A 14,636-nucleotide genomic window follows, 5' to 3' on the forward strand; every position below is an offset into this window, starting at 1 on the left:
AATATGAAAATACATGTGGACAACATGCAGTGTGTCTAGAATTTCAGAATATTGAAAATAACCTAAATGCTCTTCTATAGAACGGTTGAATAAGGTATGGTACATACTTGTTACGGGTAGACTATGTCTTCCAAAAGGATGTTAGAGTCCTAACACCCAGTACCTGTACATGTGACCTTGTTTGGAAACAGGGTCTTTGCAGATGGTTAAGATGAAGTGATCAGGGAGAGCCCTAATCCGATATGACTGGTATCTTTTTAAGAAGGGGAAAACTGGACACAGAACAGCCACGTGCACAGAAAAAAAAAGTCACGTGAAGACAAAGGCAAAGACTGGAGTGATGTGTCTACAACCCAAAGAATGGTACTGTCAGCAAACCACCATAAGCTAGGACAGAGGCACAGAACACATTCTCTCAGAAGGACCTCAGAAGGAACAAACCCTGCTAACATCCTGGTCTCAGACTTCTAGCTGCAGAATTATGAGAGAATAAATTTCTGCTAAGCAACCCAGTTTGTGGTACTTAATTATGGCAGCCCTAGCAAACTAATATCATACTCAATGCATACTATGATACTATAAAAATGAATAAGCAAAATTTCATGGAATTCATATGCAGTGATTTCTAGGATACAGTTAGGTGAAATAAGTAAAATGCAAAAAAATTACAGGATGCTACCTTTTGTATGAAACGAAGCATCAACAAAATTTACATGTATTAGCTAATTTTTGCAAGGAAAAATAAAAAAATGAAACTGAATCTAATGAGACTACCTATAGGAGTGGATTGGATGAGGAAGAAATGGAAGGAGAAAGGGGGAATGATAATTCCATATGAATTGTTTTTGTGTAATTCTGAATTCTGGATTCTTATTAACGTCCCATATAATTTTAAAAAATCATGAAGAACAGAGGGACATTTCTAAATAGAATTGTACTAGTTAGCCTGGGCTGTTGCTGCTATAACAGAACACCACAGCCTGGGCAGCTTAAATAACAGTTACCCAGTTGTGTCACAGTTCTGGAAACTGGCAGTACCAGCTAGGGTGTTGGCAGGCTTGGTTTCTTCTGAGGGGTCTCTCCTTGGCTTGCAGATGGTCTTCCCTCTGTGGGTGCCTGAGTCCAAATTTCCTCTTATAAGGATACTAGTCAGACTGGATTAGGGCCCACCCTACCAGCCTCCTTTTGATTTACTTACCTCATTAAAAACCCTGTCTCCAAACACAGTCACATTTTGAGGTACTAGCGTTTAGGGCTTCAACATATGAATTTGGGGGTGATACAATCCAGCCCATAACCAGAATACGAACAAAACTATATTACAGGCCAGGTGCAGTGGCTCACGCCTGTAATCCCAGCACTTTGGGAGGCCGAGGCGGGTGGATCACGAGGTCAGGAGATCGAGACCATCCTAGCTAACACGGTGAAACCCCGTCTCTACAAAAATACCAAAAAAAAAAAAAAAAAAAAATAGCCGGGCACGGTCTTGGGTGCCTGTAGTCCCAAGGAGGCTGAGGAGGAGAATGATGTGAACCCGGGAGGCGGAGCTTGCAGTGAGCCGAGACCAAGCCACTGCACTCCAGCCTGGGTGACAGAGCGAGACTCCATCTCAAAAAAAAAAAAAAAAAAAAAAGATGATAAGAATCATACACAAATACTAAATTATAGTTAGTAGGTTTGCTTTCCACAGGCCAGGCATATGGGTTAAAAGAAAAACTAGGATTGTACAATTGAGCAAATGAGTAAATATATTTAGGATAATGGGAGCCAGGTTCTCCATTTTGAAGAAAGGACTAACACATGCAGCCAGGAAGGAGAGGAATGAACTCCATGGTACTAGACTAGTCTCAGCATGAATTAATGTTTTTTAGAGACAGACACAGATATGTGTGCATACATATGTATGTGTGTAGGCATGTTTATACAGATTTGTTCCCTGGGAGAGTCTATAAGCAATGATACCGTAGTGGCAATGTGTACACCTAGCACCCAGATTTGGTTTCAACAATTCCATTCACCACAAAAAGGAATCAAAGCTCTTTGGAGAAATGGCAGATTCCAGGGCTGGGACAGGGAAAGAACAAAATAAGCCTAAAATATCTCGTTGGGCAAAAAAACAAAACAAAACAAGGAAACAATAAAAATGATAGGTATATGTCAAAAGGATACAGAAGCCAATTTGAATGGACTCCCAGGAAGAAATCTGGGTAATTTCAGCATTTAAATCAATAATAATAGTAACATGTCATAACCTATTGAATAAAATGAAGATCCATGAGTGCCTACCGATATAAAAAATAAATAAATGAAGAAGGGAAAGTTCTTACTCATAGAAGCAATAATTACAAATGTAGAAAGAATAGTATTTTAAAAGTCACCATTTTTCAGTCTTCATTGTAATAACTGGCTTATTATAGGAATCATTATATAGGAATGCTATAGGTAGTGGTTAAAATTTTGATAAAAAGAAATTTAAATATCCTTAAAAATATTTTCCCACAAATTACTTATTAATTACAACTTAACATCTTGTGACCATGAGCACTTAATATCTCTAAATTTTCCCTCACCTTCAAAACAGAAATAATTAACTACTTTTTACAGTTCCCCTAAGAAATAAAGATAGGAAGTGATAAAGTCTCTAGAAGTACCTAACAGTAGGTGCTTATCAAATGCTAATCCATTTTCCCTTTTCTAAAAAGGAGCACAAATCAGCTGAGTAATTAAGATAGAATTTCAGAAGTTAAAAAAAAAAAAAACACAATCCATATGTACTTGTGTCAAGGCTTCCTCCTCCAGAGGAAGCATAGAGAAGACAGAGCTGACATAGAAGAAAGAAGCCACGAATGACCAAGGCACCAGATCAACTTACAGCAGCCAGTCTGGGTTTCAGGAATAAACTGAACATTTTAATCCACTAGGCCCATTAGCTGCCCTGTTACCTAAGCCCTTGTTTTCCCCACTGACCTACGTTAAAAGGCATTTTGTACCTATTTTTGCACGTTTCCCTCCCAGAGTCTTCTGTAACTTTCACCTTTTGACTCAGGCTTTTAGGTTAAGCTGTCCACATTAAGACATGTTTTATGTCCGTGTTAAGACATATTAAAACATGTTTTAGACAAATACTCATGTGTATGGGCAAAAAACTCGAGGACTGTATTTTCAACTAATTGTAAAACAGGTTATTTTAGTTTCTATTATGTGGAAAGTGTAAAACATTCCAACGAAGGGTTTTAATGTAGATTTTTTTTTGCACTCATGCTGTTGATTGCTAAATGTAATAGTCTGATCATGACCCTGAATAAATGTGTCTTTTTTTTTCAAATGTGCTGTGTAAAGCTGGTTTACTCTGAAGCCATCTTGGTAAATTTGTGATGTTGTGTTGACTTCACACTCAACAGTGTGAAGTTAGAATTCCTCCAGGGTGATGCCAGATTCTATCTGGAATTTATTTACAACCTGCTTGGGTGGAGACACCATTGTCTTCAGAAACCTTGGTGTAGTTGAACTGATAAGTACTGTCACGACCTGATATCTAAAAAATAAGGGGGCCGGGCGCGGTGGCTCAAGCCTGTAATCCCAGCACTTTGGGAGGCCGAGATGGGCGGATCACGAGGTCAGGAGATCAAGACCATCCTGGCTAACACAGTGAAACCCCGTCTCTACTAAAAAATACAAAAAACTAGCCGGGCGAGGTGGCAGGCGCCTGTAGTCCCAGCTACTCGGGAGACTGAGGCAGGAGAATGGCGTAAACCCGGGAGGGGGAGCTTGCAGTGAGCTGAGATCCGGCCACTGCACTCCAGCCTGGGTGACAGAGGGAGACTCGGTCTCAAAAAAACAAAACAAACAAAACAAAACAAACAAAAACAAAACAAAACAAAAAAAGAACAAAAATGGGCAAAAACATAAGGAAATGAAAATATAGTTAATTAAGGCTGGAAGAGAAATGAAAGAAAGAAAGAAAAAGTTACCTTCTAAAGAAAAAGAGAACCACGAGGTCACAAAAGAGAATAGACTCAAATGAAAAAATAATGACTAGCATTGAAGAAAGGTAGACAAACAACCGGGAGAATGAAAATGACATAAGGAAAAAACAGGTCACAGAAAAGTGGTAGAAATCAAAGTTAAGCAAAGGCACTATTCACAAAATTGGAGTCCCAGGAAAAAAGTAATAAAACAATGGCATAAACTAATAAGGGATAATATTTAAAAGTATGTTGCAAGAAATTTATGCTGAAATAAACTTGAGTCAACTGAGTATTTGGGAAAATTCTCCTAAAACAGTAAACTTTAAGTCATAAGCTAGTAAAATCATTAGCCTTTATAGATTTTTGAACCAAACAATATTGACAAGAATGCACATCAAAACTCGCTATGGCTAAAAACAAATATATCAACATAACTATCCACGTACTAGGATTAAAAAAAAAAAAAAGGTGAAGAGTAAGTTACAATTGTGTAGTTAAGGGCACATGAAGTAAAATGGGACATTTAAAGATAAACTCTTCCTGGTCTTCAAGATAAAAGATCACATAAAACACATCTTTTTTCTTTTTTTTTTTTTTAGACGGAGTCTTGTTCTGTCGCCCAGGCTGGAGTGCAGTGGCATGATAATGGCTCACTACAACCGTGACCTCCCAGGTTCAGGTGATCCTCTGGCCTCAGCCTCCTGAGTAGCTGGAACTATAAACATGTACCACCACGCCCGGCTAATTTTTGTATTTTTTTAGAGTCAAGGTTTCGCCATGTTGGTCTTGTCTTGAACTCTTGGCCGCAAGCAATCCTCCTCCCTTTGCCTCCCAAAGTGCTAGGACCAGAGGCGTGAGCCACTGCACTCGGCCAGTGAAAATGTTTTGAAATAGACAAAGGTGATGGTCACATAAACCCAGTGAATGTGATCATTGCGGTTAAATTGTACATTTTTAAAGGATTAATTTTGTCATGTAAATTTTACCTCAAAAAAAAAAAAAAAAAAAGAAAGAAAGAAAAAAAGAAGAGATGATCCAACAATAAAAATCCAAAGGTGAAACTGTGTAGACCAAGCAAACTGGATGGAGAACCCTGAATAAAGGAGTTAAAATGAAACAGAGCTTTATATCTGATAAAAATGTGTTCTGAAAAGTTTGTTGTGAATTGAACTTTTAATTATTATATTTTCTCCTTTGACTTGTAGTAATATTTTTCCAGCTTGAGGTATGAGGACTCATAGAAATTATGTATCTTCAATGAATACAATGTATGCAATGTATGCTTTAATATATGTATAAATTATGAAATGATTACTGACAATCAGGCTAACTTTTTAAAGATATTTTTATTTCAGGTTGGCCCTCAATTGGTAGAAATTCACACCTCTTCAGTTTTAGGTCTCTCTGCCTCCCATTTCAGAGTGGTGCAGCAGAATTGCATTATTTTGAATACCATAATGTATAATTTGCGATTATCCCAATTATTCCAATAAAGGTTGCTTTGCATGAATAAAATACAGTGTACAACCATGTGTGAATAAATGCATAAGATACTTAAGAACAGAAGTGTTAATAAAAAAGGCGTGGTTGCTAATCCCAGCAACTTGGGAGGCTGAGGCAAGCGGATCACCTGAGTTCGGGAGTTTAAGACTAGCCTGACCAACATGGAGAAACCCGGTCTCCACAAAAAATACAAAATTAGCCAGGTGTGCTGGTGCATGCCTGTAATCCCAGCTATTTGGGAGGCTGAGGCAGGAGAATTGCTCGAACCAGGGAGGCAGAGTTTGCGATGAGCTGGGATCGTGCACTCCACCCTGGGCAACAAAAGTGAAACTCATTCTCAAAAAAAGAAAAAAAAAAAGAGTAAATTCTGACACATGCTACAATATGGATGAAACTTGAGGGCATTATGCTAAGTGAAACAAGCCAAACACAGAAAAGAAAAACAGTATATGATTCCACATATGAGGCACCTAGAGTAGTCAGATTCACAGAGAAGGTAGAACAGTGGTTGCCAAGAGCTGGGTCAGAGGAGAATGGGCAGGTGTTGTGTAATGGGAACAGAGTTTCAGTTCTGGTGAGATGAAAAAGCTCAGGAGAGGGGTGGTGGTGACTGTTGCACAACAAAGTGAGTGTAGTTAAAGCCACTGAATTATACACTCAAAAATGTTAAAATGCTAAATTTTACTTTACATATATTCGACCACACACACACAAATGGAGCCATGAAGTTTCACGTATCTTAATAGGACAAATCAAAATCAGTTTTTGGAATACACTATTTTCATTTTTCCTTTACTTTATGCCAAGAAGTGTAAGTTACAAAACAAAAATGCATCTTTATCTGCATTCAGTTCTTGCAATAAGTATATGGCCTGTTGGAAGTCATACTCTTCCCAAACCGTCAATCATTAAAGTGTGCAGTTCTAAAAATACAGATATAAAAATACCTTTTCCCGAATATTCATTTTTTAATTTATATTTTCACCTTCCGATTTCGTGTATCACCTAAGAAGTGAGTATGCCTCATGGTTAAGAATGTGGGCTCTGGTGCTAGAAGGATTTATCACGAATGTCCCGGAGTAACTCTGGGCCTTTACCACTTGGCACGTAATCTCAGATTAAGGGAAACACTTGCCTCTCATAAAAGGAGAAAGAGGAAAAAAAGGATGAAAAGAAAGTGAGACTCAGAAAACTCTAGTTTCTGTCATAACTTATTTTATCTAGACAATTAAAAAAATGAAGGAAGAGAGAAATCAAGTAAGTTTCTAAATCCACATGCTTTATCTTTCCATTTATGCACGCGATGATAAACTTACTAGGGCACGTGGAAAAGTAACTCCTTCTGTATTCCTCACAACACTGACCTTTCTTTGAGTGTTCCCAACAGAATGCTGGTCATGCTTGCAGTTCAGCTGAATTTTTTTTTCTTTAACAAGACTTGCTCTCCTTTCTGGTTTCTCCCCAGCCTCTTTATGGGTGCCCGGTAAAATAACACTTACCTACCGGCTTCCATTTACTTCCGTCCCTGCCCTGCCGAACCCGCTGGGCAAGATCCCCCGCCTCAACGGCCCACATACTGGAAGGTGCAGCGCCCAGGGCGCACAGCTCCCAAGTGGCAGTGGGACTCATGCACGAGGCCATCCCCGAGCTAAGCTGAGGTGTTTCTGGAAGGTACCCTCTGCCTAGGTGCCGGCAGCAGCCGTGGAACGCGCCCCGGGGGACAGAATGCATCAAGGTGCTTCGACCACCTTGAGGTCTCCTTCTCCCCCTGGCCTCCGTTCCCACATGCCCTACCCACAGCGACCTTCACTGGCTCCCGGTATTCACCTAGAGACGTCGGCGGCCGCAGCCTTCAGCACGCCCGCCATCTCCACGGCGACCCCAGTAGCGGCTGACCCAGCCAGCTGCGCCCTGGAGGGCGGGGCGGGGCGGGGCGGGGCGGGGCGGGGCGGGGCGGGGCGGGGCGACCCCACCCGGCAGGGGGCGTGGCAAAGGCCGCTGATTTCCTACTGCATATAACACACCCACTTTACCTAAAGCAGAAATTAAAGCCAGGAGGCGCCATCCCTTGTGGGCACCTGAAAAGTACAAAACGAAGTCTGGGGACAGTTCAAAGGCGCTTAAGTTGACCAGTGGCAATTTTTGTTTCCCGCCCCCCTGCACACGCGAAAGCGCTTGCGCTGCCATTGGCTCCCGCTGGGGGTGAGTCCGGAACCTGCGAGCCCTAGAACTTTCCACTCTGAGCTCCAAGTTGCGCTAGGCGCATCCTTGCTGTGCGTTTCCTAGCGGCTCTCTTGTCTTACTTGCAGCTTGTGTCCGGAGTAGCAGACAGCCATGGTGGCCCCGCGGGCCTGGCGCTGACAGACCCTGGAGCAGTGTCTCACAGAGGTCGGCAAAGCCACCGGCTGGCACCAGTGCATCCTCACGTAAGTGCGCAGATCCCGAGCTTGGGTGGGACTGGGGTCGCACGTGGACGCGAGTTGCAGACTCCTGGCAAATTGTGGAGCTAAGGGAAGGTAAGGGGAAATGTAAACCACTCTTCCCCACATTTCAGAGTTTATACTTTCCTAGACTATCAAAATTTTCAAAATGGTTAAAAATTTTTACAGTATGGCTCTCTCAGTTGAATGTTATTGAAATGAACCTAACCTCAGTTATTAACGCCTAGAAGCTCCCCTTGAGGCTTATTACTGCCCCCATCCCCCTACACACAAACTGTGTTGGTTTCTCCTTCCGCGTATGTGCTCCTAAAGCACTCAGTGTTTCACTGTCATCATACTTTATTGAAAGTACAAACTTGTCACTTGTCTGTCCACCCCAACTAAGCTTCTTGAGAATTAGAACTTTCATGTCTCTTCCCAGCACAAGCGTTTTATGCGTACTTTGTTGAAGAACTTCAAATATGATCTATAAAATTATGACTCATTTAACTCCAACCTCTCCTTTGAGTCCCTGGCTCACAGCAACTACAGACTCAGCTTAGTTGGAATTCAGTAGCACACAACCGCACTGTAAGGCTTTTAACAATTTTTAAAATTTTGGTACCCTCAGCATCGCAAATTCACTGTGTCCAAAATAGAGTAGAATGTTGTTTCTACCCACCTGTACTCTGCCATCCCCTGAAGTCCTTTCCCCATGCTCCACCACTCAAGCCTTGCCTATCGCAGTAAATGGCAGTTCTGCCTTTCCACTTGCTCACACATAAAACTAGGCTGCTATTTTGATGTCTTCATTTTTCTCTTATTCTGTATCTAATTCCTTAGCAATCCTGTCAGTTCTACCTCTAAACTGTACTCAGCATATTCACTGCTCTAACTCCAGCTTAAATCACCATCATCCTTTGCCTGGAATGCTGCATCAACCTTCTAATCACTCTACTTTCCTCCTCCTCCTTCCTCCCTTTCTTCTTCCTTCGTGTAAATCATCATTTCGTCCTTCTGCTTAAAATCTTCTCATGTTTTTTTTTTTTTTTTTTTTTTTTTTTTTTTTTTTTTTTTTTTTTTTTTTTTTGAGACGGAGTCTCGCTGTGTCGCCCAGGCTGGAGTGCAGTGGCGCGATCTCGGCTCACTGCAAGCTCCGCCTCCTGGGTTCACGCCATTCTCCCGCCTCAGCCTCCGAGTAGCTGGGACTACAGGCGCCCGCCACCTCGCCCGGCTATTTTTTTTTTTTTGTATTTTTAGTAGAGACGGGGTTTCACCATGTTAGCCAGGATGGTCTCGATCTCCTGACCTCGTGATCCACCCGCCTCGGCCTCCCAAAGTGCTGGGATTACAGGCTTGAGCCACCGCGCCCGGCCAATCTTCTCATGTTTTCTTACTACGCTTAAAATGGCAAACTCTTACCCTTGAGCCCTGCAGAATTTGGCTCCCTTCAGTCTCTCCAGCTTCGCCTTCTGCCTCCATCACACTCTAGAGCCATGCTCATTTTTTTATTCCTTTGGCTTACCAAACTGAATTGCATCTTAGAGAATTTGTTCTTGCTGTTTCTTCTGCCTGGAATACATGTTACCCCATCTGTATAAAACTATCCTTATGTGTAGGTTTCATCTAAGATGTCACATCTAAGAGAGGTTTTCCTTGACCACTGTAGCCAAAACAAATGTTGATCACTGAAGAAATAAGGGAATGAATGAATGAATGAATGGAGTGATGTATAATGTAGCTGAGTTGATAATTTAAGGCTAATTCACTATATATCTCCAAGCAAGTCGATTTATAATGCTTTTCCTGCCTAAAATCTATACAGCTGATTCACAAATCCTTGGTTGACAGGTTTTATATATCATTGTGGCTCATCAGCTTATATGTTGTTGGGGCCAGCATCTATACTTACACTTCATTCAAATTTGATTTTAGAGAAGAGTTGGAGTTTTTATTTTTCTTTTAATTAAGAGGGCTGTGAAATTATTACCTATAATTCTAAATCTCATTTAATTCCTCCCAATAGGATTCAAGATGGACTGGCATCAAAGTTCACTTCTTTAACAAAAGTACTTTATGACTTTAATAAAATTAATTAGAGAATAGTGGGATCCGTGGAAGCCCTTTATAAAAACTTGTGATAGAAAGTTTTGATGATGAGCAGACTTTGCAACAACTGGAAATGCAAAATGAACCAATTTTACAACACTTCCAAAATGCAATTAGTGAAACGCAGGTGAAGATATCAGTCTTCTCCCAGAGAGTGAAGAACAGGAGCGTGAAGAGGCTGGTTCAGAGACAGACGCTGGTGGCCAGGAGGACCTAAAAGATTTAGAGGAGAAAGAGGAAGTGTCAGATATGGGTGGTGACAATCCTGAGGTGGGTAAGAAAGCTAAAAACTCAAGCAAATTTGAACTGAGGAAAAGCCCAGTTTTCAGTGATGTGGATTCTGACCTTGACTTTGATATCAACAAATTGGAACAGCAGAGCAAGGTGCAAAACAAAGGACTTGGAAAACCAAGAGAAAAGTCCACAGTAGACGAGAAATTCTCCCGACTCTCTGAAATGGAGGCCTATTTAGAAAACAGAAAAAGAAGAGGAACAAAAAGATGATAATGATGATGAGGTGGAAGATACTGATTTTTTTTTTTGAAGATATTGATTCTGGTGAAGATGAAGGGGGACTGTTTGGAAGTAAAAAAACTTAAGGTAAAAACAAAACAAAACAAAACAAAAAAAACTTAAGGTAAAGTTTTGAGAGAGGAGAGAGCACTTTCCTCTTCAAATTAGCTTTTGTTCTGTTTTTCTAGGAGAGATGTAGTTAGAAGATTTAGAGCTAAGAAATATTATGCTCTATCTTATCGGTTATACATGAATCTGTACTTCCATTCAGTTTATGTTACAGTTGTTCTTATAATAGTTTTATGGTAGTGTTTTTAGTTGCCAATTTCACCTAGTAACTATTTTTGACTTGTAGTGTTGTTAAGTTAGAAAGTAATGCAGACATACAGTATACATACAAATATATATGCATGTGTTAATGATGTATTTTTCTATTCCTAATTAATAGTTTTAAAAATCTTTTTATTTTAGTCAGGTGAAAGTTCCAGAAATGTGAGGTACAAAGATTTTTTTGATCCAGTTGAAAGTGATGAAGACATAGCAAGTGATCATGATGATGAGCTGGGTTCAAACAAGATGATGAAATTGCTGAAGAAGAAGCAGAAGAACTAAGCATTTCTGAAATGTGAGTATTTTGAACCATCCTTTACATTGTGAGCTAGAATTGCCCAATCATGTGTTTGTACTTGTGGTTTTCAGATACGTTTAAGAAGTTAGATTCTCTCCTATCAGATATTCTCAAGATAGCCAGAACAAGACTCTGAAGAAAAAAAAAAGGAATTTAAGGAATTTTTAATATGCTTGACATGATTGTGGAACTTACAGACTACTAACAAATCTTCCCTATTATTTTTCGTCTTTTTTTTTTTTTTTTTTTTTTTTGAGATGGAGTCTTGCTCTGTCACCCAGGCTAGAGTGCAATGGCGCAATCTCGGCTCACTGCAGCCTCCACCTCCTGGGTTCGAGTGATTCTGCCTCAGCCTCCTGAGTAGCTGAGATTAAAGGTGCATTCCACCATGCCTGGCTAATTTTTGTATTTTTAGAAGACATGGGGTTTCGCTGTGTTGGCCAGGCTGGTCTCGAACTCCTGACCTCAGTTGATCCTCCTGCCTTGGCCTCCCGAAGTGCTGAGGTTACAGGCATGAGCCACTGTGCCCCAGCCTTCCCTATTTTTCTTATTGTAACTATTAACCACCCTTTGAAAACAAATATCTTGGTCAGGTGCGGTGGCTTAACGCCTGTAATCCTAGCACTTTGGTAGTCTGAAGCGGGAGGATCAGTTGAACTCAGGAGTTCAAGACCAGCCTGGACAACATAGTGAACCCTTGTCTCTACAAAAAATACAAAAATTAGTGGGGCGTGGTGGCGTTTGCCTGTAGTCCAGTGGCTCGGGTGGCTGAGGTGGGAGGATCACTTGAGCCCAGGAGGTCGATGCTGCAGTGAGCTATGATCACATCACTGCTCTCCAGCCTGGTCGGTGGAGCAAGATCCTGTCTTCAAACAAACAAACAAACAAATAGAAAACCGAAAATCTTGCTAGTCTCTAAAGCAAAAGCACACTATATGGAGATGCCATATGGAAAGCATCTGATTTGCAAAAGCCAGTGCTTGCATTACCCACCCTGTAGCTTTCCATTTGGGGCCCGTGTGTAAAATAGTTGTTTCTTTTCTCTCTCCCTTATGTCTTTATATGTATAGTATGTCTCTCCTGACAAAGCTGTCCTGAGAGCCTCTTCTTGTAACTGTTTTGACTGCTCTGCAGGATATAGCCTATGTCTTTAAGGTGCTTCACAGATTTTGGTGAGTGCCAGATAGCTGTAATTTTAATTAATACCATGACAAACATATCTTCCAAAGTATGTCATGATTTCAGACAAGTGAAATTTCATTTAATTTTAGTAGATGTAGTCTGGCTGCAATAATTTGGCAATAATTGGTATTATTTATCCAATCTTAAAATTTTATTGTAATAAAAATGAGAATAGTGCCAGGCACAGTAGCTCACACTTGTAATCCCAGCACTTTAGGAGGCTGAAGAGGGAGGATTGCTTGAGCCCAGGAGTTCGAGACCAGCCTGGGCAACATGGTGAAACCCCGACTCCACTAAAAATTTAAAAAATTAGCTGGGCTTGGTAGCGTGAGCCGATAGTCTTTGCTACTCGAGAGGCTTATCGAGGATGATCGCTTGAGTCCAGGAGTTCAAGGCTGCAGTGAGCTATGATTGGACTATGGCACTCCAGCCTGGGCAGCAGAGCTGGAAAGCAGGCAAATACACTATACCAAGAATGTCAAAAGAATTATTTTTAAAATCTGCGAATCTAAATTAAATGCATCATTGTCAGATTGTCCCTGGAAGATAAATTCTAAAGGGGGGAAAAAAACAACATAGTATCAATGAGTTAGTGTCCTCCCATCCCATTCCTTCCACCCTCCCCTAACAAAAAAGAGAAAAAGGTTTGGTTTTGCTTTGAAATTATATCAGACCTTCAAGTGAAGTTTTCAGTAAATCACGAATAATTTATTGCAATTTTCACATATAAAGTAGAACTTTCAAACTTTTTTTTTTTGAAACTATTAGAACATGAAAACCCAAACGTGACAAAGGTAGCATTAAAACACAGTCTCTCATTCATGACTAGTGATGCAAACACAGCACAGTGGAAAAATTATGCCACCAAACCATGTGAACCTTATTCTTTTGAATTACTGTTAGAAGATCTGGTATGATTCCTGGTTGCAAGACATCAAGGAGAAAATACACGGTTCCCTCCATGTATGTTAGAAAGACATTTGATAAAATTCAATATTTATTTCTAATTTTTTTTTATACCTAGTGGATTATAAATACATCTAACCAAAAGCTGCCATCATGCATGATGGGTGAAATTCTACAAACATACCTTTCAGATCAAGAATAAGACAAAGTGTCCAGTATTACAGTTACCCCTGTTAATTAACACTAACAGTTAATAACCACATAAGCAAGTGCAACTACAAAAGATAAAGATAAGAGATTAGGAAAACTGACAGGAGCTGTGGTTCACACCTGTAATCCCAGCACTTTGGGAGCTTAGGAGCTCTCAGCACTTGAGCTCAGGAGTTTGAGACCAGCCTGGGCAACATGGTGAGACCTCATCTCTTCAAAAAAACACAAAATTAGCTGGGCATGTTACCTGCGGCCGTGGTCCCAGCTACTTGGGAGTCTGAAGTGAGAGGACTGCTTGAGCCTGGGAGGCAGAGGTTGCAATGAGCTGAGATCGTGCAACTGTACTCCAGCCTGCACAACAGAGCGAGACTCTGTCTCAGAAAAAAAAAAAAAAAAAAAAGATTAGGGATACTAAAATGAAAACATTAGTGTTTGGAGAGAAAACCAAATGGATAAAGTGAATTGATACTAGAAAAATAAGAGAATTCTGTAAGGTAGCTAAAAAAGCTGGCATTTTATTCACTGAAGTCATAATTGTTGTCTTTTAGAAGTTAGAGATAATAAAAATTTGAGTTTAGAGTCAAAAGGGTCAGGCTGCATCAAATACTAATATCCTAATCAAAGAATTACTTGGCCGGGCATGGTGGCTCGTGCCTGTAATCCTAGCACTTTGGGAGGCCGAAGTGGGCGGATTACGAGGTCAGGAGATCAAGACCATCCTGCTAACACGGTGAAACTCCATCTTTACTAAAAATACAAAAAATTAGCTGGGCGTGGTGGTGGGCACCTGTAGTCCCAGCTACTCTGGAGGCTTGAGGCAGGAGAATGGCTTGAACCCAGGAGGCAGAGCTTGCAGTGAGCCAAGATTGTGCCACTGCACTCCAGCCTGGGCTACAGAGTGAGAGACTCCATCTCAAAAAAAAAAAAAATTAACTTTAGGATGCTGTAATCAAAATTAATAGTGGCTTGTGAACAGATAGATCACTTGAATAGAATAGAGCCCAGAAATAAACCCAAATGTTTCTGAGGGAGTTTAATATATTATAAACATGACATTTTAAATCAACGACGAAAAGAAATCATTTGCAACTCACCCTACCATAGGTAGCAGGAATAGGAAGTCACTGGCAGAATAAAAAGATGGTAAGAACAGAACAGAGTTGTAGAACAGTACGTTTCTTGCTTCCCCACTTTTCA

General features: G+C 40.6%; 1 protein-coding gene across 1 annotated transcript; it reads left to right on the top strand.

The window, feature by feature from the left end:
• The first annotated feature begins 7,464 nt into the window (after window positions 1-7,464).
• On the top strand, window positions 7,465-11,383 carry LOC116271287 (U3 small nucleolar ribonucleoprotein protein MPP10). Its single transcript, XM_031658247.1, is given in 4 exon segments — window positions 7,465-7,897; window positions 9,918-10,476; window positions 10,478-10,517; window positions 10,985-11,383. Coding segments are annotated over 3 exon segments (453 nt in total). The 5' UTR covers window positions 7,465-7,897; window positions 9,918-10,249; the 3' UTR covers window positions 11,171-11,383.
• The last annotated feature ends 3,253 nt before the right edge of the window (window positions 11,384-14,636 follow it).

This window comes from Papio anubis, chromosome 18 (genome assembly GCF_008728515.1).
Source record: "Papio anubis isolate 15944 chromosome 18, Panubis1.0, whole genome shotgun sequence".
NCBI lineage: Eukaryota > Metazoa > Chordata > Mammalia > Primates > Cercopithecidae > Papio > Papio anubis.